The 25,362-nt window shown below is 45.3% G+C and overlaps 1 protein-coding gene across 1 annotated transcript in view; it reads left to right on the top strand.

The window, feature by feature from the left end:
* Positions 1 to 25,362, top strand: part of SCFD2 (sec1 family domain containing 2) — a 745,236-nt gene that overhangs the window by 23,398 nt on the left and 696,476 nt on the right. The window contains exon 3 of the mRNA XM_075347035.1: positions 17,577 to 17,704. Within this exon, the coding sequence (XP_075203150.1) occupies positions 17,577 to 17,704 (128 nt within the window). The remainder of the gene's footprint in view (positions 1 to 17,576; positions 17,705 to 25,362) is intronic.

Here is a 25,362-nt window from a genome sequence, read left to right as displayed (position 1 = left end):
GATCTCTTCTCGCCGGCAGAATCCTGAGAGGCAGTGCGGTGCAGCGCGACTAAAAGGACCTGCGGCCGGACACGTGACTTGCTTCATTCCCTGTGGCCGTAAGCGCTGGATGTGATGTGATGTGTGCGCGGCGATCGGGTGTGTGTGTGATCTGCTGTGTGTGTCTGCGTTCAGCTGTGTGTGTCTGCGATCGGCTGTGTTTTCTGCGTTCGGCTGTGTGTATCTGTGATCTGCTGTGTGTGTGTGTGATCGGCTGTGTGTGCCTGCGATCTGCTGTGTGTGTGTGTGTGATCTGTGTGTGTGTGATCTGCTGTGTGTGTCTGCGTTCAGCTGTGTGTGTCTGCGATCGGCTGTGTTTTCTGCGTTCGGCTGTGTGTGCCTGTGATCTGCTGTGTGTGTGTGTGATCGGCTGTGTGTGCCTGCGATCTGCTGTGTGTGTGTGATCTGTGTGTGTTTGCAATCGGCTATGTGTCTGTCTGCGTTCGGCTGTGTGTATCTGTGATCGGCTGTGTGTCTGCGATCGGCTGTGTTTTCTGCGATCGGCTGTGTTTTCTGCGATCGGCTGTGTTTTCTGCGATCGGCTGTGTAAGTCTGCGTTCGGCTGTGTGTATCTGTGATCGGCTGTGTGCCTGCGATCTGCTGTGTGTGTGTGTGTCTGCGATCTGCTGTGTGTGTGTGTGTGTGTGTGTGTGTGATCTGCTGTGTGTGTCAGTATGTCAGCTAGCAGCAGGGTAGGACGGCGTGCAGCACCGACCGGAGATCACAGGGAGGACCTGGGAGCCACGCAGAAGTCGTGGTCTGGTGAGTATGAGTCTCCTGGGAAGTGGGGGGGTCTGCTTTTTTGGGGGGATAATCTTACCCCCAACCGTGTTTCTCCAAGAATAAGACCTCCTCCAAAAATAAGCCCTAGTGCTTTTTTGGGGGGGGTAAAAAAATATAAGACAGTGTCTTATTTTTTGAAAAACACGGTAAGTGACCCTAAACTTTTGAACGTTGGTGTATATGCCCACGGATAAGGCTTATATAGGGCGCCAGTCACACAGGTATGTGTGGGGCACAATGTCTGGCTTACAGCCTATTGATGACGCCCATACTGTTAGAGCAGTCGGGCTGCCCAGTACTATATAAGTGAACCCCATAGGACAGACACCCCAATATACCCAGCCAGCACTAAAGGGCCTGGCTACACCCTGCATAAAAAAATGTAAAAATGTACAATGCATGCCTTTTATTGATGAATATTTGGCCGAAATACGTAAGCTCGCCCCCATGTCCAGTTTGGAAAAGACAGCTGGTAAATTGTCAGGGCAAGAACCAACTTGGAGGGGGCACTAAAGGGGTCCAAAATACTGTGGAGTGGGTAAGACAACGACAAGCACAAAAATGAGTGCAAATTCCCAGAGAAAGAGAAAAGATTGGAGCGCGTGGATAGAGGACCTAAATGTTGTACAAGACCGAATGGAATAAGACCGGATTGCACACTGATTGTGTGTAGCATGAGGAGTATCGGGGGACAGTATCGCTATGATTCAGACCTGGTTTTCAAGCTTATTCTCATGTACATTCCCAGAAAAGAAATAATCCAGGGAGGTAAATTGTTAGGAAAACACAAAAGAATTGCGTCCTCAGTTGTTCACTTGTAGGTTTTCTTACATGACCCAAATACAAAGCCATTATGCTGATGTTATCTTGTGGCGTTTGTCTGGAGGTAGCAGGGGTTTGGCTCGCTCATTGATGTAGCTCTACTCCCACGTCTTCACTCTATGGTTGGGATGAGGTTATCTTTATGGATTGCAGACATTTGTTTATGCCAAACATCATTTTTTTTAATACATACTCAAACATTTTACACATTGTGCAGCCTGCAGACAAGCTTTTTATTTTGTGACTAACAAAACCCAAGAGAAAAGCACAAAATGAGCATATACCCTATAATAAAGTAAATAATAGAACATCTACATAACATGAGGTACTTGGTTTACACTGTTTGATCAAAACGCTTTTATGTTTTTTGATCAAACAGAGTGAACCAAGCCTTATGTTATTTAGAAGTTCTATTATTTGCTTATTTACTTTATTATAAGGTGTATTCTCATTTTTGTTTTTCTCTTGGGTTTTGGTTGCGAAATAGCCACGGCGTGAACATGTGTGTATTGGACGTATACCAACGTATACCCTGGCTCATTTTTTTGTTGTTTTCGTTTTTGTTTTTTTTTTTAAATTTTGTGACCAATACCATGTTTTTTTCAAAAATAAGATGCTGTCTTATACTTTTTTTTTTTTTGCCCCTAAAAAAACACTAGTGCTTATTTTCGGGTAGGTCTTATTATTGGTGAAACATGGTTGGGTGTAAGTTTACTGACCAATAAAAATAGACCCCCCCTTCCCAGGAGACTTATACTTACCAGACCCGGATATCTGCGTGGCTCCCCAGGTCCTTCTGCTGTCTTCGGTGGGCACTCCCAGTAGGTATGCTCCATGCGATCCTCCCCTGCTTCTGGCCGACACTCACATATATCTGATCATACACATCAGGTCGCACAAACTATAGGTTGCACACACAATCACACATCAGATCGTACACACACACTCACTCACCACATCCGGCGCTACTGATACCTTCTGGTCAGCAGGGGAAGATGGGACGTGGTGCAGTGGAGCGTGTGGTGGAACACATGGAGGTCTCGACGGTAGAACGGATCCCAGGTTACCCTGCCGGCCAGAAGTAATCGGTATCGCCAGATAAGGTGAGTGTATGTGTGCGCGATCTGATGTGAGTGGGTGTGCGTTCCACTGCAGGTCCTCCCGTTCAGGGTCTGGTGAGTATGATTGCTGGGTCTTCTGTCTTCTCTCCTTTGGGGGTGTCTTCTTTTTTTTTTTTTCACTTTTTTTTAGCTGCATGGACAATTCATTATTGAACTGCATCTAGGGCCTATTTTCGGTGTAGGGCTTATATTTAAATGCTGAAAATTCCTGCTAGATCTTATTTTTGAGGAGGTCTTATTTTTGGCAAAACATAGCATATGGTTAAAGGGAAGCTGTCATCACTTGACCTTTCTAATCTGTTAATATGGACATACGTAATAGAATGCTAAAAATAGTCTTAAGGCCGCTTTACACGCTATGACATCGCTAAAGCGATGTCGTTGGGGTCACGGAATTTGTGACGCACATCCGGCCACGTTAGCGATGTCGTTGCGTGTGACACCTATGAGCGATTTTGAATCGTCGCAAAAACGTTCAAAATCGCTAATCGGTGACATGCCCCCCTATTCCCAATTATCATTGCTGCTGCAGGTACGATGTTGTTCGTCGTTCCTGCGGCAGCACACATCGCTATGTGTGACACCGCAGGAACGAAGAACCTCACCTTACCTGCGGCCGCCGGCAATGCGATAGGAAAGAGGTGGGCGGGATGTTATGTCCCGCTCATCTCCGCCCCTCCGCTTCTATTGGGCGGCCACTTAGTGACGTCGCTGTGATGCCGAACGGACCACCTCCTTAGAAAGGAGGCGGTTCGCCGGTCACAGCGACGTCGCTAGGCAGGTAAGTAGTGTGACGGGTCCGCGCCATTTTGTGCACCACGGACAGTGATTTGCCCGTGACGCACAAACGATGGGGACGGGTTCGCACGCTAGCGATATTGGTACCGATATTGCAGCGTGTAAAGTACCCCTTACTTGTCTGCCTCACAGCAGATGCCGTCTTGTTGAAATATCATCTTTTATCGCTTTACGTTAACACTTTCTTCCCAGGCAATTTTCCATTTTTCTTTTTTGTTTTTTCTTCCCCTTTCCTCACCTTCTTTTTAGACCCATAACTTTTTTCTTTTTCTGGCAATCTATATATATATATATATATATATATATATATATATATATATATATAATTGCCTTGTTCTGTCTGTCTTGCTCCAAAATGACGTCATTACAGTAACAACCGTCGCCACAGCGCTTGCGCTAAAGAGCCTGCGACCAACGGCTCAGCTAAGGCTCACTGCACACGTAACCAGGGTACACATCGGGTTACTAAGCAAAGCGCTTTGCTTAGTTATCCGATATTTACCCTGGCTACGTATGCAAGGAGTCAGCGCTAAGCGGTGTACGCTGGTAACCAAGGTAAATATCGCGTAACCAAGCAAAGCCCTTTGCTTAGTTACCCGATATTTACACTGGCTACGTGTGCAGGGAACCTAACTGAACAGGCCGAACTACGGGCCGGCAGGACGACGCCCGACACTTCCCCGCTCGGCTCCGCCACCCCCCCCCCCCCCGCGCACTCCGCATGTATACACTGAACACACACACACCTGCCCCCGGACATGCAGTCTCCGGCACTGACGTCCTCAGCGCCATGGGCCCACTCGGCTCCACCCACCCATCACCTGAATGAGGGCATAGCTGATCACACGGCTTACTTCAGTTGCTGCGTGGAGCTGATAGAGAGCAGTCGAGTTCTATTGCCACTCCTGTCAGCTTCATGTAGCTGAGCTGAAAGCGTCGTGAGACCTCTGTGGATTACGTCGGACCTGGAGGGGTATTTGGGGGTTTAATAAAGTGGTGAAAGAGGGGTTTTTTTTGTCTTTTATTCCAAATAAAGGATTTTTTCGGGTGGATGTGTTTATTTTCTTTAACTTACAGGTTAATCATGGAAGGTATCTCGGGGAGACACCTGCCATGATTAACCTAGGACTTAGTGGCAGCTATTGGCTGCTGCCATTAACTCCTTATTACCATGATTGCCACCGCACCAGGGCAATTCGGGATGAGCCGGGTAGAGTCCCGGGATGAGCCGGGTAGAGTCCCGGGATGAGCCGGGTAGAGTCCCGGGACTGTCGCATCTAATGGATGCGGCAATTCCGGGCGGCTTCTGGCTGATTTTGTTAGGCTGGGGGGCTCCCCATAACGTGGCGCTCCCCTTTCTGAGAATACCAGCCTTCAGCCGTGTGGCTTTATCTTGGCTGGTATCATAATTGGGGAGGAACGCACGTCGTTTTTTTTTTAATTATTTATTTTACTGCACGATATAGACCCGCCCACCAGCGGCTGTGATTGGTTGCAGTGAGACAGCTGTCACTCAGCATGGGGGCGGGTCTGACTGCAACCAATCATAGGCGCCGGTGGGCGGGGCAAGCAGGGAATACGAGATTGAATAATGAGCGTCCAGCATTTTCAAAAGAGGAAAAGCCGCCAGAGCTTTGTGACAGCCGTGCAGCGCCGCGCCCGTGATCGGTGAGTATGAGAGAGGGGGAAGAGAGACCAGGAGTGATTTTAAACGATTTAGATCGTTCTGCTGGACATGCTGAGCATGCTCAGTAGAAGGTGACGGAATTTGTCAGCGGATTCCGCCTCTTAGCGCATAGCGGCAGAATCCGCCACCATAGACAATCATTAGACACCTTGGCGGATTCCAACGGAATCTGTCAATGTGCGTTATTTTAACGAAAAAACGCTACATGTAGCATTCCTTCCGCCCGACGCTGCTTCAAAATAACGACTCAGCGTCGTCCAGTGGATGCAACGCAGACACTTGCGTTACAGTGCGTTGTCAATACAAATCTATGGAGAATAGCGCAGTGCGTTAACGGACTGCGCTATTGTCCTGCGCTGAACGCAAGTGTGAAAGCGCCGTTACCCCGCTGGATGGGGGCACATGTCAGGATGGTGGCTGCACCATGATGGGGGCACATACCAGCATTGGGCCAAATCACAGCATCAGCATATTTTTACTTAACTTTACACTGTTCATGGCCTTCTTTCATTACAAGCCATGGACATCATTAAACATTAGACTCATCTATTAAAACTGTTCCTTCTGTTGATTGTCATTTTAAAACCAATAAACAATTATAAGAATAGTAAATTAAACCTAACCCATCCAGTCCATTCATTACCTTATTATTCAATCTGCTAACCTATATACACATTCTAGACTATCCCATACGTTAGAATCGGGCTACCTCCTAGTATAACCATAAGAGGGTTTGTTTTTTGCTGGATGAATTGTACTTTTGAACAACATCGTTCCTTCTGCCCCATGTCGCCATATTTCAAGACCTGTAGTGTTCTCATTTTTCAGGATCTGAGGCTTAGTGATGTCTTATTTTTTGTGTCTGGAGCTGACGTTTTAATTATACCATTTTTGTCTGTATGCGATGCTTTGATCGCCTTTTATGGCATTTTAATGTAATGTTTTTGCAACCAAAAAAACCTCGTAAATTTGGCGTTTGGAATTTTTTGTCGCTACACATTGATTTTATATTTTTATAGATCTGGCATTTCTAAATGCGGCGAATCTAGTTATGTTTTTTTCATTGTTTTATTTTAAATGGGGGGGTAATTTGAACTTTTAGGTTGTTTTGATATTTTAATATTTTTTTCACTTTTTTGAACTAATTTTTTAATTGATTTTACTAGTCCATTATCACTGCACAGTGTGTTTGCTTGTGTTGAGCAGAGAGATGCTTCAGCATCGCTCTGATCAGCAGAAATGCTGCTCTCCTGTGAGTACCATCGCTCTGCCAGCATTCACAGGAAACACATGATGGCAGGAACAGGGGTCATCATCTGACCCCACACTGTCATGACAATACATTATCGATCCGTCATCACATCATAGGGCCTCCAGTGATGGCGGGAATCACGTGATGCCCACCGGAGTGCTTTAGATCTTGCTATCAGAGTTTGACAGCACAATCTAAGTGGTTAATAGGTGCACGTCTGCTGATCGTATCAGCAGAATTGTGCGGGGAATAATGCATCACGCGAGTGCACGTTGAAGGGCTATACACAATCAATGACTTATAGGTATGTCATTGATCGTGAAGGGGTTAATGAATTCTTCCAGGCTATTGGGCGTATACTGCCTGGAAGAAACCCCTGCCTCCGCACTTCATTAGCATCATTTTCGCCACTTATTATCGTCACCCTCTGCCTATGACATGTAGTTCCTTTTCTGAAATCACACACCTGGGCAGTAAAAGTTAAAAGGAAGGAAAATAGACATTAAAACAGAAGAATTATAATTAACAAGTCTCCCGCTCACCTGTCACACTGCTTCCAGGTCCGCTCATTTGCTCTCATGCATATTCACTGCTTTCCCCGCCCACCCTCTGTGGCAGCGTCTGTGATTGTTTGCAGTCAGACTGCCAGCGTCTTGAATGGTTGTGGAGTGTAAAAATAAATAAATAATTGGAAAAATGGTGTATGGTCTCCCATACTTTGATACCCAGTGCAGATAAAGCACACGGCTACAGGCTGCAGCCCCCAGTTGTGCGCATTATCTTGGCTATGTATCAAAATATGAGGAACGCCATTCAGCTTTTTCTAAATGAGTTAAGCAAATTACTTTAAAAAATTGCATATGGTCCCCCCAATTTTGATACCCAGCCAAGATAAAGCAGACCTGTGAGAGCTGGTATTGTCAGGCTGGGGAGGCCCCATGGTTATTGCCCCCCCCAGCCTAACAATAGCATCCCGCAGCCACCCCGAAATTGTCACATCCATTAGATGCGCCAATTCTGGCATTTCACTCTGCTCATCCCGATTGCACTGGTGCCGTGGCAATTGGGGTAATATAAGGAGTTCGTGACAGCTGTGATTTGTCAAAAAATCATATCTGCCATCAAGACCGAGGTTAGTAATGGGAAAGGGTCTATGAGATTCCCCATTAGTAACCCTGAAAGTAAGAAGAAATAAACACAAAACACACAGAAAAATCCTTTATTTACAGAAAAACCCACCCTCTTTCTCCAATTTATTAAACCCCAAAAGACCTCTGGAGGTCTGACGAAATCCACACGAGGTCCCACGAAGATCCCAGCTCTCTCCTTCCTTTGAGGTCGCAGTCAAAGTACTTCTTGATATGGAAGACACTTTTCATATGTGTTTGTAAAGTCATGGGCGAAAGTGTTGGCACCCTTGAAATTGTTCCAGAAAATTAAGTATTTGTCCCAGAAAATTATTGCAATTACACGTGTTGTCATACACACATTTATTTCCTGTGAAATAAAACAAATAAGGCGAAAAAAAGGCAAATTGGACATAATTTCACAATTAAAAACATAAAATGGGCTGGACAAAATTGTTGGCACCCTCAGCTTAATATTTGGTTTCACACCATTTGGAATAAATAACTGCAATCAATCGCTTCCTATAACCATCAACAAGCTGCTTATACCTCTCAGCTGGAATTTTGGATTCTTCTTTTGTAAACTGCTTCAGGTCTCTCACATTTGAAAGGTGCCTTCTCCCAACAGTAATTTTAAGATCTCTCTACAAGTGTTCAATGGGATTTAGATCCGGACTCACTGCTGGCCACTTCACAACTCACCAGCACTTTGATTCCATCCATTTCTGGGGGTTCTTGAAGTATGTTTGGGGTCATTGTCCTGCTGGAAGACCGATAGCTAAGGACACAAACCCAGCAACACTTTTCTGCAGTAACATGTTAGGAATGTTTTAATGAAGCTTAAAGGGAACCTGTCAGATGCAATATGCACCCAGAACCATGAGCAGTTAATCCCTGCCTAACCGTCCCTGTATAGATAAAGAGATATTTAGAAAAAGGATCTTTTATAACATGCTAATGAGGGCAGGGACTAGTTGCTTGGGCGTTAGTTCCCTTGGCTAGTCGACCCACTTAGCATGTTAACATATGCCTTGTGGGCATACTAACATACTAATGAATGCGCAGCGTCGGAGGAATGGTCGCTCTCACCTCTGCTGCCACCACTGGTTTTCGGCTCAGCGCACACGATCAGAACGTCTACGGACTTACTGTCATGCGCATTACAGCAGTTTGAAGCTGGGATGTGTACACCCAGCTTCATAGTATGCATGACTTGAAGTCCGGGACTTCTGACTATGCTCACTGAGCTTTGACTGAGCTTCTGCTGCCAGCGTCGAGTGAGGTGGCAGCAGAGAGCGGGGAGATCAACCATGCCTCTGCCGCAGTGCATTCATTAGCATGATAGCACGCCCACAGGGGCGTGCTTACATAATAAGGGAGCCGACTAGCCAAGGGAAGTAACGCCATTGCATATTATAAAGGATCTTTAGACATACAGTACTTTTTCTAAAAACCTCTTGATGTATACTACTAGATACAGGGACGGTTAGGCAGGGATTAGTAATATGCACCCATTTCTCCTCGTGGTTCTGGGTGCATATTGCACCTGACAGGTTCCCTTTAAAAGTTTCTTAAAGTGTAACTGAACTTTTACTACAATTTTGATCATATTGTAGCCCCTCTGAAGCATTCTGGAGCTATGGGGGTCTAGGTCCTATGAATCCCCCCACCAATCATTTAAGCCACAGTGCAAAAGCACATCGCTTACTCAGAGTGGTGTATAGATCCATAAACTTTCCATTGAGATCACTTTCCGCTGTATACTTGATTAGTGGGGGTCTCAGGACCTGGACCGCCACTGGTCAATAAGTGAGGGGCTACAATTTAAAAATATAAAAAATAATTGTAATAGTTTAGTAACACTTTAATTTAAAATTTGGGTAAAATAAACAATGATAAGATCAAAACAAAGGTGTTCATAGTCTTGAAACAAAACTGACTGACTATAGACTTTCACAATAAATGCATAATGCGGGGGGTCACAGAGCAATCAATAATGGAAACGACACGTGATCATCGCTCAGTATTTCTCATTCTTAAGCCTGCTTTACATGTTACGATTCTGCGTACGATATCATATGCGATTGTAACCGGCCCCATCGTATATGCGGCACGTTCAATTTGTTGAATGTGCCACACAAACGATTAACTCCCGTCACACGTACTTACTCTTCCATACGACCTCGATGTGGGCGGCGAACGTCCACTTCCTGGAGAGGGAGAAACGTTCGGCGTCACATCAACGTCGTGCGGCAGCCGGCCAATAGAAGCGGAGGGGCGGAGATGAGCGGGACGTAAACATCCCGCCCACCTCCTTCCTTCCGCATTGCCGGCGGGAGCCGCAGGACGCATGTGAGATCTGTTCATCGTTCCCGGGGTGTCACACACTGCGATGTGTGCTACCCCGGTTACGATGAACAACCTGACGTTCAGTTCATGAGGAATGAACGATGTGTATGCGATGAACATTTTACCGTTCATTCGCAATCGCACGTACCGGTCACACACTACAATGTACCTTACGATGCCGGATATGCGTCACTTACAACGTGACGCCGCCAACACATCGTAAGATATATTGTAGTGTGTAAAGCGGGCTTTAGTTCTGTAGCAAATATTTTCCATGTCCTGGTTAGTTAGAGCATTGACAATTCGGGATGTGTTTTATGTAAAGCTATTAGACAGTTACCCATCTGTTAATATTTTGGTAATTTTTTAGCTTTTGCTTCACTTTAGGCTCATTACTGTTTTTTTGTTCCAGAAAAAAGTCTCCATTGATTTTACATTGATGTTTTCCATCTGTTGGGTGTAAGATGATCAAATGTATTTACCCTTTAACGGTTTCTAACTCATTATGAAATTTAGGAATTTTTTTTCACCATTTTCGACTGTTCCAACAGTTGAACGTTTTCCAACCTATAAACATAGTGTTAGAAATATGTCCTGTCCTGACCTGACTCATTCATTCAGAACTCGGCTAATATTGTACAAGTTCGGCACTTTCCAAACACATTTATGCACTTAGCATTTCCTGTTGGCCAACAGCAACAAACATCTTGTGAACTGGGATTTGGACAAACGGGTTATTTGTATTTAGTTTCTCTTTTATAAATGAAACTTTCACAAGTGCAGTTTGTATAGTCGAATCTCGTATGAAAGCGACTTGTATTCTTGGATTGTGTATATACTCACAGAGCGGGGGCAGTAATGTTGGCTGAATGTGGCATAGGTTTTGTAGGTGTGTGAAATCTTTCTTTCTGATGTCTTCAATGTACTTTAGCCCTGAAAATAACACTCCCGCATATATGTGTGTTTGTATATGTATGTATATTTACACACTACAGTTCAAAATTTCGGGGTCACCCAGATAATTTTGTCTTTTCCATGAAGAATCATACTTTTATTTATCGAATAAGTTGCATAATGAATAGAAAATATCGTCCACACATTGACGAGGTTAGAAATAATGATTTTTACTTGAAATAATAATTTTCTCCTTCACACTTTGCTTTCGGCACAGAATGCTCCTTTGCAGCAATTCCAGCTTTGCAGACCTTTGGCATTCTAGCTGTTAATTTGCTGCGGTAATCTGGAGATATTTCACCCCATGCTTCCCCCCCCTCTCACAAGTTGGATCGGCATGATGGGCACTTCTTGCGCACCATACGATCAAGCTGCTCCCACAACAGCTCAGTAGGGTTGAGATCTGGTGACTGGGCTGGCCACTCCATTACAGATAGAATACCAGCTCCTGCTTCTTCCCTAAATATTTCATGCATAATTTGGAGGTGTGCTTTGGGTCATTGTCCTGTTGTAGGATGAAATTGGCTCCAATCAAGCGCTGTCCACAGGGTATGGCATGGCGTTGCAAATGGAGTGATAGCCTTCCTTGTTCAAAATCCCTTTTACCTTGTACAAATTTCCCACTTTACCACCACCAAAGCAACCCCAGACCATCACATTACCTCCACCATGCTTGACAGATGGCATCAGGCACTCTTGCAGCATCTTTTCAGTTGCTCTGCGTCTCACAAATATTCTTCTGTGTGATCCAAACACCTCAAACTTTAATTCGTCTGTCCATAACCCTTTTTTCCAATTTTCCTCTGTCCAATGTCTGTGTTCTTTTGCCCATATTAATCTTTTCCTTTTATTAGCCATTCTCAGATATGGCTTTTTCTTTGCCACTCTGCCCTGAAGGCCAGCATCCCAGAGTCACCTATTCACTGTAGACGTTGACACTGGCGTTTTGCGGGTACTATTTAATGAAGCTGCTAATTGCACAAGGGTTTTCAGGGGATTTCTAAACATCCATTAGCCTTCTAACACAATTTGCAAACACAATGTTCCATTAGAACCCTGGAGTGGTGGTTGTTGGAAATGGGCCTCTATACACCTATGTAGATATTGCATTGAAAACCAGACGTTTGCAGCTAGAATAGTCATTTACAACATTGACAATGTATAGAGTGTATTTCTGTTTAATTTAATGTTAGCTTCATTGAAAAAAATGTGCTTTTCTTTCAAAAATAAGGAAATATCTAAGTGACCCTAAACTTTTGAACTGTAGTGTGTATGTATTATATATAGTATAATATAATTCTGACTCTTAATGATCATTGCATAAGAAATGCCCACTTAGCTGATCACTGTGTGAGTTTGACCACTGCTATTAAAGAATCATTGGCTAAGCAGACATATTTGACCATTAGGAACCTGGTGATAGGACTTTTCAGGAACACTGAGAATGACTGATGGTTATTGATGAGCTTAACCAGTAGACGCCCCCAAAAAAATCAGGTTTGGTAGCCGAGTTTGAATCTGAACAATGAACCCCCATATAAGTCTATGGGGACCCGAGCGTGGGAACCCCAGCTGTGACATCACGTGAACTTAGTGACGTCACTGCTCACAGCTGCAGCTCAGTCATTCTGTCCCTGACAGCCACAGGGAGCAGTCACATTTTCTAATGTGACCACTTACTGTGAACTCAGGATGTAGCAGAGCCAGGATTGTCTTCGGACCTGCAGTGTGTTTTGGGAGTTAAAGGGGTTATCCGGCTTCTTTTGACTTTTTTTTTTTATTACCCTATTGGGCTACAGCGCAGCGCTGCTTCTCATCACTGCCCGGCTGTCTGTGCTCTCTTCAGCACAGCGGTAACGTCACTACTGTGCTGATATGTCCAGAGCACAGACAGCGTGCGAACGTGCAGGAGCGGCAGGGACCGGGGAGGGGTGAGTATGTACTTCCTACATGTGTTCCCTATAGGTGTAGGGGGGGGGTCGGTGCAGAGCGCCGTGTGTGTGGCGATGCAGAGCCATATGTGTGTGTGTGCGGTGCAGAGCCAAATGTGTGCGGTGCAGAGTCCGATGTGCGTGTGCGGTGCAGAGTCCGATGTGCGTGTGCGGTGCAGAGTCCGATGTGCGTGTGCGGTGCAGAGTCCGATGTGCGTGTGCGGTGCAGAGTCCGATGTGCGTGTGCGGTGCAGAGTCCGATGTGCGTGTGCGGTGCAGAGTCCGATGTGCGTGTGCGGTGCAGAGTCCGATGTGCGTGTGCGGTGCAGAGTCCGATGTGCGTGTGCGGTGCAGAGTCCGATGTGCGTGTGCGGTGCAGAGTCTGATGTGCGTGTGCGGTGCAGAGTCTGATGTGCGTGTGCGGTGCAGAGCCCGATGTGCGTGTGCGGTGCAGAGCCCGATGTGCATGTGCGGTGCAGAGCCCGATGTGGGGCTGTTATTTGCAATGCTGTAGTTATAACAGGTCAGGTGCTGGGGAAGAATACTGACAGGGAATGTGTGTGCAGGGGGCGGGCAGGGGGCGAGGCTGGACAGTGAGGTCTGGCAGGGGGAGGGGCTGGACACTGAGGCCGGGGCGGTGCCAGCTCTGACTGAGGTTTTGCACAGGAAGTGGTCAGTTTACTTGTGCTGAATGTAAACAAGGAGCTGCAGAGAATAAAGGGTGAATTCAAGAGGAACAAAAGTTAGAAAACAAAAAATAACAATGTAGGGGTGTTTTATATGACAAAACAGCACAGATTAGCTTACCAAACATTTTTGAGTTTATGTCGGACAACTCCTTTAATAAATTAGAGGGTGGGGATTTTTTGTTTATTTTTAAATAAAAGAGTTTTCTCTGTTTTTTTCTGTTTACTTCTTTTGGCTTACAGGGTTAGTAATGGGGTGGTCTCATAGACTAACCTTGGGCTTGATGACAGCTGTGATTTTTTGACAAATCAAAGCTGTCATTAACCCATTGTATTACCCCAATTGCAACCGCACCAGGATAATCGGTATGAGCATGGAAAAGTGCCGGAATTGTCACATTTAATGGATGCGACAATTCTATGGGCTGCATGCTTTTTCTGCTTGTGGTGCTAATAACCAAGGGCCTCCAAAGCCTGAGAATACCAGCCCCCAGCTGTTCTCTTTATCTTGGCTGGATATCAAAATTAGGGGGACCACATGCCATTTTTTTTAAATTATTTATTTAAATAATTAAAGAAAAAGTTGTACATAGTCCCTTGTATTTTGATACACAGCCCAGATAACATGCACATTTGGGGCTGCTGCCTCTAGCTGTCTGCTTTATCTGCACTGGGTATCAGTATAAGAAAGCCTCAGATTTATTTTTTTTTTTTCGTGAAAATTAGGGATCAAACAGCATCATGAAAACAAAGGAACACAACAGACAGGTGAAGGATAAAGTTGGAGAGAAGAGTAAAGCAGGGTTAGGTTATAAAAAAAACCCATAGCCTAAGCTTTGAACATCTCACAGAGCACTGTTCAGTCCATCCAAATAAGCATAGAGTGTGGCACAACTGCAAACCTTGCAAGACTTGGACATTCCAGCGAAACTGACATCCAAGGAAGGAGAGCACTAATTAGAGAAACAGCCAATAGGCCCATGGTCACTCTGGAGGATCTGCAGTGATCCACAGCTAGCTCAGGTAGTAGAATCTCCTTGAGGCCAACTACTAGACATATACTTCAAAAATCTGGCTTTTTGGAAGAATAGCAAGAAGAAAGACATCTTTTGAAAGCAAGCCATAAGAAGTCCCGTTGCATTTTGCAAAACTCATGTAGAGGACACAGCTGGTATGTAGAAGAAGGTACTATGGTCAGGTGAGCCTAAGTAGACATTTTTGGGCTACATGCATGATGGGAAATGTTGCGGAATACTAACACTGCACATCATGCTGCAAACACCATCCCCACAGTCAAACATCGTGGTGGCAGCATCATGCTATGGGGAGGTTTTTCTTCAGCAGGGACAGGGAAGCTGGTCAGAGTTGATGTAAAGATGGATGGAGCTAAATAATAGGCAAGCGTGGAGAAACATTTGTTAGAGGCTGCAAAAGACTTGAGACTGGGGCGTAGGTTCACCTTCCAGCAGGACAATGACCCTAAACTTACTGCCAGAGCTACAATGGAATGGTTTACATGAGGGGTGCAAGTCCTTTTTTGGTCCAAGGGCCACATCGTCATACTGAGCCAATCCCTGGAACCTCAAAAATTTTAAAGGAGTACTTACATGACTACATCACCAAAACCATTATCAGTACATCAATGCATTATCATTAGCAAGTTTTGAATATTTGAGGAGGATTTGGAGAGTTTCTGCTCCATAAAAAAATCAGTGTGAACACACACTAACTAGAACTGGGTTTTTGGAGTAGAAACTCACCAAATCCTCTACATAATCTCAAATCTCTAAATTTTGAGCATTTTAAGTTTTGATATAGCCATGAAGCACATAACAGACTGCTACATGTGTACAAGATTAGAACTACCATTAGCACATGTATGCAGTACCAGAACCAGAGTCAGTTCATGAATGCAGCACCGGAACCACTAACCGTACATAAATATCTCCAATACTGCACCTCACTGTGCTTTTTGCATGAAATATCCCTCCACACTGGCCATCTCCATAATATCCACCCATACTGCTTCTCTCTGTAATGTCCAACACACATTGCCCCCTCCGTAGTATCCCACACGCAATGCCCCTCTCTATAATATCCCTCCACACTATCCCTCTCCATAGTATTCCCCCACACATTGTCCCTCTCCATAATATTTCCCCCACACACTGTCCCTCTCCATAATATTTCCCCTGCAGACTGCTCCTCGCCATAATATCCCCCCACACACAACCCCTCTATAATGTCTCACATTGCCTGTCTCAATATTGTTCCCCCACACACTGACCCTCTCCATAATGTCCCCCGCATTCACGCTTACCTTCTTCAAAATATCCCCTCACACTGCCCTTCTACAAAGTATCCCCCCACACTGCCCTTTTCCATATTATCCCCCCACTTTGCCTCTCTGCTTAAAGCTTCCCATTCCATGCTGTACTATGCCCCCTTTCACAATCCCCCCTAATTGCCCATAATGTCCCCCATTGCTCCATAATATCCCCCACTGCTCTATAATGTTCCCCACAGCTCCATTATGTCCCCCACTGCTCTATAATGTTCCCCACAGCTCCATTATGTTCCCCACTGCTCTATAATGTCCCCCACACTTTCGTAATATTCTCTGCTATTCCATGGTATCCCCAACACCTCCATAATATTCTCCACTGCATTTTAATGTCCCCTCACAGCTCCAGAATATCCCCAACAGCTCCATAATGTTTCTCATTGCTTCATTATGTCCCCTGACAATTAACAACAATCTTCAAACACATTTTATCTTTGGCTCCTCCTGGAGTCCCCTCCGCATCCTCTGCGCCCCAGCGCCTGCAGAAATGTGATGATGTCAGTAGCATCTCATCACGCTGCTGCATGTTGTGACGGGAGCAGATAGGTGCTCCTCTGCTCTGTACTCCTCTGCCCCAATCCTGGCGCCACAGTGTTCAAATGTATTCGCATCTCAAAGATGCAAATACATTTGAATATAGGAGGAAGGTAGTCGGCCCAGTCACCAGGTCCCCGGGGGCCGCATCAGACCCATATACACGCTGCATGCAGCCTGTGGACTATATGTTGTGCAGGCCTGGTTTAGATCAAAGCATCTTCAAGTGTATGAATGGGTCTGTCAAAGTCCAGACCTAAAATCCATTGAGAATCTGTGGTAAGACTCCATCCAATCTTACTGAGCTAGAGCTATTCTGCTAAAAAGCATGGGCAAAAATTTCAGCCTCTAGATGTACAAAGCTGGTAGAGATATCCCCAAAAGACTTGCAGCAGTAATTGCAGCTAAAGGTGATCCTACAAAGTATTGACACGGGGGGCTGAATATGAATGCACGTGACCATTTTCAGATTTATATCATTTCCTTCACACTTTACAATTACTTGCTAGTTTGTGTTGGTGTATCACATAAAATCCCAATAAAATACATTTAAGCATGTGGATGTAACATGAAAAGTTAAGGGTTATCAATACTTTTTCAAGACACTTTTTTTATTTGCAATACAGTGTTATAGGCCACTCACAAGATCTGTGAAGCATTAGTTATGTTCTAGGCCCTTGTGCTGCAGAAATAGTGCGTGTGCATGTTAAGCCCTCAAGCACAATAGATGGACAGCTGTGCTATAGAAATGTGTTATTGATATTTAATGTGGTAATTCACTAAACCCCATTAAAAATGGCAAATAGGATTGTGTCATCTGCAAATCTTCCCACCATTGTATTGTTTTTACAATCTTTTGTTGCCTTGTTTTATTTATTTAATTTTTTTATTCATTTTTTTTCTTGCCAAAATAATATATATACTCACGCGTTTTTGACTGTGTGGCTTTGGGGTGATTTATTTATTTTTAGTGACTTGATTAATTTTCTGGTTTGTTCCCCAGCTGTAGGCCAGATGATTGCGAGGCGTAAAATCCAGTTGTTATTTTCAGCATTCGAGTGAGGTTACTACCCAAGTAGAGTGTTAGGCGTTGAGTACAATCTTTATTTTATTATTATTTTTTTACATTTTTGTTTTCTTTGTTTCTAGTGACATTGCTGCCAAGTCTCTGTGGGAGTCCATGCTAACCATGAAACAGAAGGAAGCAGTGATGGAAGTAAGAAGACACCTAGTAGACGCGGCCAGCAGAGAGAAACTGCCCATTAAGATGAGCATGGGTAATTATTGAATTTAGGATGACTTACATATGCGAATCTTAATAAATCTGGTACATTTTGATCCTGTTCTTGCTATAGAAATTATGTATTTGTCCTTTATTTTACACCAGTTTTGTGGCTTTACCAAACCACAAAATTGACCTTTTAAATTCCTCATTAAGAATATGTCCTCACAAGACTGATCATCTGTGGATTACCTACAGGGTAGAATCGGCAGCAGCAAAATCATCCCGTGCCGGATCCTGCAGATTTCTCACAAAACAAGGAATTGCTATAGAGTATGATATTCACTTGACCTCGTAATGGAATTTTTGGTCAAATAAGTGACTTGGAAGCATAATGTAGTTATGTCCATCCGTCTTGATGGAAGTCTGCCTGAGACTTAAGAGTACTTTACACACTGCGATATCGGTATCGATATCGCTAGCGAGCGTTCTCGCCCCCATCGGTTGTGCGACACTGGCAAATCGCTGCCCGTGGCGCACAACACTCGTCACACGGACTTACCTTCCCTGCGACGTCGCTCTGGCCGGCGAACCGCCTCCTTTATAAGGGGGCGGTTCGTGCGGCATCACAGTGACGTCACACGGCAGCCGTCCAATAGAAGCGGAGGGGCGGAGATGAGCGAGCGGAAGCTCCCGCCGACCTCCTTCCTTCTTTTCCGGTGGACGCAAGTAGGAGATGTTCGTCATTCCTGCGGTGTCACGTAGCGATGTGTGCTGCCGCAGGAACGACGAACAACATCGTACCTGCAGCAGTAACGATATTATGAAAAGGAGCGACTTATCAACGATCAACGATTTTTGCCGTTTTTGCGATCGTTGATCGTTGCTCCTTGGTGTCACACGCTATAATGTTGCTAACGGCGCCGGATGTGGGTCACTAACGACGTGACCCCGGCGATATATCGTTAGCGATGTCGCAGCGTGTAAAGCACCCTTTAAGATGAAGAAGCAGAGAAGATCGTGTGTGGTCGACCTCCGCTCCATTCCCAGTTCCTCCTAGTTGCAGTCTTGTACCTGTGGAAAATGGGAGAACTGGGATGGTGATTAGTGAGAGTCCCTGAGGTCAGCCCGCACTGATCCAGCATTTATTACCTATCTGATGGATTCAGTTAAAATTTAAAATTGTTTTCCCAATGGATAAAATGAACAAGTAGGTTCTCTACTAGAGTGTTCATTACCCTAAACACGTTAGCACCACAGATGTGTGTCAGTGCTGGATCTAGTAGTGTTGTCTGAATTTCAAAATCATTCTATTTCATGCCATTTGATTGACAGGTGCAACAGGAAGGTAATATGTGAGTCGGGTCATGCTATCTATTCCCGCCCCTGTCTGTCTGCATCGGAATTAACATCTATGATGGTGACAGGGGGAGGAAGGCCACGCAGGCAGACCATAGGTAGCAAGACCCGACCCACATATTCCCTTCCTGTTGCACCTGTCAATCAAATAGCAGTGCATTTCTGGAACTTTACTTGCACATATTTCTGAAATAAAACCTCCAATCTCACAACAAAAGCTATGCTTGCACTCCGCATCCTAGCTCCAGTATAGCACTGGCTTTACTTTATATATGAAAATCCTGATAGTTCTCTTTAATGATTTGTTGCCTTGATATAAGGAGTGAAACACTCTCCTTATAGCACACTCCTCTCTGTCAGCCATTCTTAAGCAGCTAGTAGACTTTTTACTCTTGTTAAAGGGGTTTTCTCATCTCAACAACTATGTACGGCTTATGAACTTGATACTCCCTTTTATAAACCATAGAAGAGCACTAACAAGTGATAGTGGCTTTCGCTTCAGGGGACCTGGAGCCTCTGGTGATATGTCATCAGGTATTTGTGACCCCATCTGAGAGCAGCATATTGTTGGGACAGAGATCCAGATTCCAGTGATGTGTCACTTACTGCTTGCTTCAGTTGTTACAAAATCTGTGTTTCATCTGCTGCAGATCTATCTGTTTTCTGAATACTGAGCTCTGTATAACCTGCCTACACCCCTGATTGGTAGATTTCTGTGTACACTGTGCATGGACAGAAAGCTGCCAATCAGAGCTCATTAATATTGAGGACTACCTGGCAGTGGTTTTTTTTAGTCCCCTCATGATAAACAGTGATTTTATCAAAACTGCAGCAATCCGCCCAATAAGTGACACATCGATGGGTCTCTTCTGTCCCGACATTATACTGCTCTCAGATTAGATGACCAAACTGGTGACAGACGTCCAGTAAACGGGAATCTATTAATTTAAGTGGCCTAACATGAAAGTATATTTCGCCTATAGTCAGAATCCCAGCAACCAGCTGATCACCAGTGCACCTCTAGTATTATGGGGTTGTCTGGGTGAGTCAGCCCTTTTATAATGCCTTTATTTAGGTACTCTATGGCATTGGTTCTTTTGCACTGTATAGCGGTGTTATTTATCTGTTTAGTTTTAATCTTGTGTCTTAGGGCTGATCCAAATTCTCTCTTTAAAAAAGTTTAGTTATATAATATAGTTTATATAATATAGATATATCACCCAAAATGGTTGGCGCAGGGGCTTCTATGGATGTTTATTTAGTTTTATTATGTAGCTCTCCACCAATAACGTGATTTTAATGATATAGAGGAATCTATAAAAGGTAAATAGACAGAAATTGTACATGAACTACTCATTCCAAGAAATGTGCACCAGGCTGGGTACCGTCAGTAGCCCATTATGCATAGTCTCTTATTAATATAAGAAAGTTTTACGGTAAGTTAAGCTTTGTAATGTCAATCACAAGACGTATTGAAGGGGTTAACCAACATATTTTTATATATATATATATATATATGTAAAAAAAAAGGCTGTGGATATTATAAAAAAAACAAAAAACTAAAACAACACTACTCACCCGTATGTTAAGGGCACTTTACACGCTGCGATATCGGTACCAATATGGCTAGCGTGAGTACTCGCCCCCTTCGGTTGTGTGTCACGGGCAAATCGCTGCCCATCTCGCACAACATCGCTAGGACCCATCACACTACTTACCTGCCTAGCGACATCGCTGTGACCGGCGAACCACCTCCTTTCTAAGGGGGCGGTTCGTTCGGCGTCATAGCGACGTCACTAAGCGGGCGCCCAATAGCAGAGGAGGGGCGGAGATGAGCGGTCGGAACATCCCGCCCTCCTCCTTCCTTCCTCCCTCATTGCCGGCGGGACGCAGGTAAGGTGAGGTTCCTCGTTCCTGCGGTGTCACACATAGCGATGTGTGCTGCCGCAGGAACGACAAACAACCTCGCTACTGACCTGTCAACGATTTTTGGTGTTGCAGCGACCTCTCCAATACGAACGATTTTTACCTCTTTTGCGATCGTTTTAGGTCGCTCAGAGTTGTTGCTTGCTGCGATGTCGCTAACGACGCCGGATGTGCGTCATAAACACCGTGACCCCGACGATATATCGTTAGCGATGTTGCAGCGTGTAAAGCACCCTTTACTCCGACCATCAATTGCTGAGTGCTCCCAGTCTTTGTTTACGTTCGGTTAGCCTTTGACCCCTGCAGCCAATCACTGGCTGCAGTGGTCATGTGACATATTACTGGCATCATTACTGGGTCAAGAGTGACTACTGTGGCTATTAATTGGTTGCTCTGGTCATGTAGAGACCGGGAACACCTCGGCACGGTCAGCACTGGATTGTCCGGAGAAAGAAGTGGTCCGTAGTTTTGTGGAATGTTTCTTTTACTTTTAAGGTTGGATAACGACTTGAGTCAGGAAGAAACGTTTCATGTTGTGGAAACAGAATAATTTTTTGATATTTTTTGCATTCTGTGTATTTTCCTCTTTCTTTGTCCATTCAGTGTGCGCAGTGAGGAGTCCGCAGATTGCGCAGGAAGTGGCAGAAACCGAAGACTCCTCTGGGCACTGGTGGCTCTGGGGAACACCGCTCTCTTTTTCCCCTTTTCTTATGATCTTTCTTTGTCTCAGCAAGAAGCTTTCCCTACCCTCCGGACAGAAATATACATTTATATGGTGCCACCTGGATTAAAGCCTTTCCTACATTCCTTTGAAGAAAGTGAGGGATAAGGCAAGCCGTTTCTTTACAGATCAAAGCTTCATAGAACAAACATCACTCTGTTGCATATGTAACGTGTGTTTTCCATACTGTTGTTTAATTCATGGTTCGGATCGTTTTTGTCGGCTTCCTTTGCGTGTGGAGCATTAATATTTTTTTTGCTGCTGTGATTGATCTATCTGTATGTATACAATATTGCAGATTCCCATATGTTCGGTTGGACCTGTTAGTGCTGCCTCAGTGCGGACCACTGCTAATCATTTTGTCTTGGTTCCATACCGCTGCCACTGGTGCCTTATCTGTCTGCAGATCCCTTCCTCTCTCTGTCTTGTCCCCTGCTGTAGTCACGCGGGCGCTGACCCCTCGCTGAGACCTCCAGCACTGCCACTAATGTGCGTGTGCAGACTCCTGGGCTCTCAGAGGGCAGACATGCACCCCAGCCCACCTTCCCCTACCAACGCTCAGCTGACCGGAGATAGATAAGAGCTACACATTTATCTATTTCTTTCATAAATCACTTGCACAAGTGAAGATAAGAAAGTTTGTAATATCTCTTAGGCTGCTTTCACACATCCGGTTTGTGCTGAGCGGCACAATCCGGCTCAAAAACCTATGCAACGGATGCGGCGAAAAAAACGGATCCATTGCATACGTTTTTCCATGCGGATTGTCCGGTTTTTGACGGATGCGGCTTGATACTGAGCATGTACAGTACAAAAAAAACGCATCCGGCGGCCGGATGCGGTTTTTGCCACAGGACGCCGCATCCGACGTCCATAGGCTTGCATTGTAAATCGCTCTGGATCCGGCGTGATGCGTTTTTTTCGCCACACAAAAACATGTCCATCCGGCCGCCGCATGGGCTAAATATGCCGCATCCGGCAAAAACCGGACGCAATGCAAGGCCATGCGGCACAATACAGCGCTAATGCAAGTCTATGCGGGAAAAAACGCAACCGGCGGCAAAAAAAAGGGTTGCGTTTTTTCTGCAGAGCGCCGTATTGTGCCGCAGTGCAAAAACCGGATGTGTGAAAGCAGCCTATTTGAGAAATGTGCCACTTTCTTCCATGTTTAAGTCATTTCTTTTCTTGTTCACTGATCATTCTTTTCTCAAAAATTACTCAGTTCTGTCTACAAATCTGTTTGCAGTGAGGAATCAATTTATACTACTTATAAGTCTGTGTAGAAGGAAAGGGGGATCTTGAGGGGAAACAAAAGAAGATAGGGAAAAGGAGAAACTGCTGAGGCTTCTAGTACAAAGGGAATAACTGCTAAAAATGCAGAATGCAAATCATTTAATAGCCAGATATAATATTGTTCCTCAAACAGACACAACAGCTTTTTCTGAAGAAAAAAAAACAGCTGAAAGTGCAGTTACAATTTAAAGGGAACCTGTCGGGTTTTCCAAGCCTCCACCATGTATTTGTTAATTCCTCTGTGCGCTGCCTAATAAGCCCTTTTTCAATGGATACCAAATTTCTGATAATCTCTGCCTTCCTGGCAGTGCACAGTGAAGTTGGGTGTACAATCCCTGGCTTCATCAGTGCGCTGCACATGACCAAGGAGGCCGTGGCGTCGCCGGACTTCGCCAGCTGTTACCACTTGCTGTGCAAATCTTGCGGCTGCCCGTGTCCTACATAACTGTTGCCTTACTGGGCACATGCGTTGCGCCAATGAAGCCGGGGAGCTTACACTTTTCTTTGAGGCAGAGATTTGCAAAGAGCTACCGGTGGTGCCGATCTTGTAAATCATGTCGCTCACGTCCACAGGGGCGTAAAATATCATTATTAGTGAGATATTTAGTCTGGGGAATACATCGTCCTTATGAATAGTCATCCACTAATTAGCATATCACCACCGCAGTTATAAAATTTGATTTGGGCATATGCATAAAGCAATAATCACTAAAAGGGGCTTATTAGAACGGGTATACACGTAGCATTAAACACATGGTGGTGTTTTGGGGGACATGGGAAAGCTGACAGGTTTCTTTCTAGAGATCTTTCTCTATTGATTCCTTGCCTCCTGTGCATGGGTGATCTTCTCAGTTGTCTTCCATTACTGACCTAACTGGAATACTAATTTTGCTCTTTGACTGCTGCCTGCCCTGTCCTCCTGGCAATCTACCGCTTGGAGTGAATAACGCCAGCTCCGATATCCTGCTTTGCTATCATGATGAGTGAACTCTACTTTAACTTTTGCAGCTACCTCTTCTGTGAGCTGAGGAGACACTGCCATCAAGTCCAGATTCCTGTACTGGGCTTAGAAGGTGAATATCATGGGGTCTCCTAAGTCTCCATTCCTTGGCTTAGCCTGAAAGGTGTTTGTCTCAGGATGCTTGACAACCAGATGCCTCATTGTGCACTGCGGCCTCCTCCTCTTTCCACCGGTGGCACGATTATTCTGGCCACGGCTGTCCTATTGCCCACTGCAGCCTGTGGTTCTCTCTGACATCACATAGGCTACTATTTCTCCTTGCCAGCTTTCAAGGTACATCTTTTCCTATATGACATACATATCTGTCATGATCACATCGCTTAATGCTCTATGACGTATACATCCATCATCCTGGTTGCACCGTACCGCTTCTGCATCGGTGCGACAAACGGCAGGACCCCTATTGTAACATCCCACGGGCCAAGTGGTCAACCTACTAGTCGCCGGGCAGTCGCGGGTCGGGTCAGGTGATGTCACAGGTGGCCTTGTTTGTCGTGAAGCCATCTGTGGTATGCGGCCAGAGAGTAGCCGCCGCTGCAGAATTCCTCGCCGGGGCAGGTGTTATGGCAACCGGGATGGTGTCGCTCCCCACAGGTGGATCAGGCCCAGGTGGATAATGGGAGGTTGGCAGTCCTTTGGGAGCGCCGGAGCGTCGCTAATCAGAGTCTGAGTCGGTAACTGCGATTCCAGATTTTTTTACTCGCTGATTTAAAGCTGCACCCAGGTGCTGGTCTCTGCCATTGTGGGCTACGGTCAATCTTAGGCAAGTAAAGGGGCCACCACTGGCGTTTGAAGAGAGAAGGAGAGATAGGAATAGGACACGCTATCGTGTTTTTCCAAAAATGAGACACTGTCATACTTTTTTGCCCCCCAAAAAAGCACTAGGGCTTATTTTTGGAGGAGGTCTTATTTTTGGAAAAAAATGGTTGAGGGTAAGTTTACCCCCCCCCCCAAAAAAAAAGCAGCCCCTCCCACTTCCCAGGAGACTCATACTTACCAGACCCGGACGTCTGCGTGGTTCCCAGGTCCACCCTGTGATCTTCTGTAGGTGCCGCATGCCGGCCTCCCCTGCTTCTGGCTGACTGACGCACGCACGCACGCATGCGCGCACACACACACACACACACGACATCCAGCATTACGGAATACTTCTGGCCGCAGGCAATGATGGGAGGAAGTCGTGTGTCTGGCCCGCAGGTCCTGTAAGCTAGCATTCTTGCGCTCCACTGCACAGCCTCCCAGGATTCTGACAGCAAGAAGAAATCGGTGTCGCTGGATGTGTGAGTATGTGTATGATGCGATGTGTGTGTGATGTGATGTGTGTGTGATCTGATTGTGTGAGATTGGATGTGTGTGGCTGTGTGATCACCGCAGTTCCTGCTGCTCAGCGTCT

Source organism: Anomaloglossus baeobatrachus, chromosome 1 (assembly GCF_048569485.1).
Source record: "Anomaloglossus baeobatrachus isolate aAnoBae1 chromosome 1, aAnoBae1.hap1, whole genome shotgun sequence".
NCBI classification, from domain to species: Eukaryota; Metazoa; Chordata; class Amphibia; order Anura; family Aromobatidae; genus Anomaloglossus; species Anomaloglossus baeobatrachus.
This window is presented reverse-complemented; position numbering and strand designations above follow the sequence as displayed.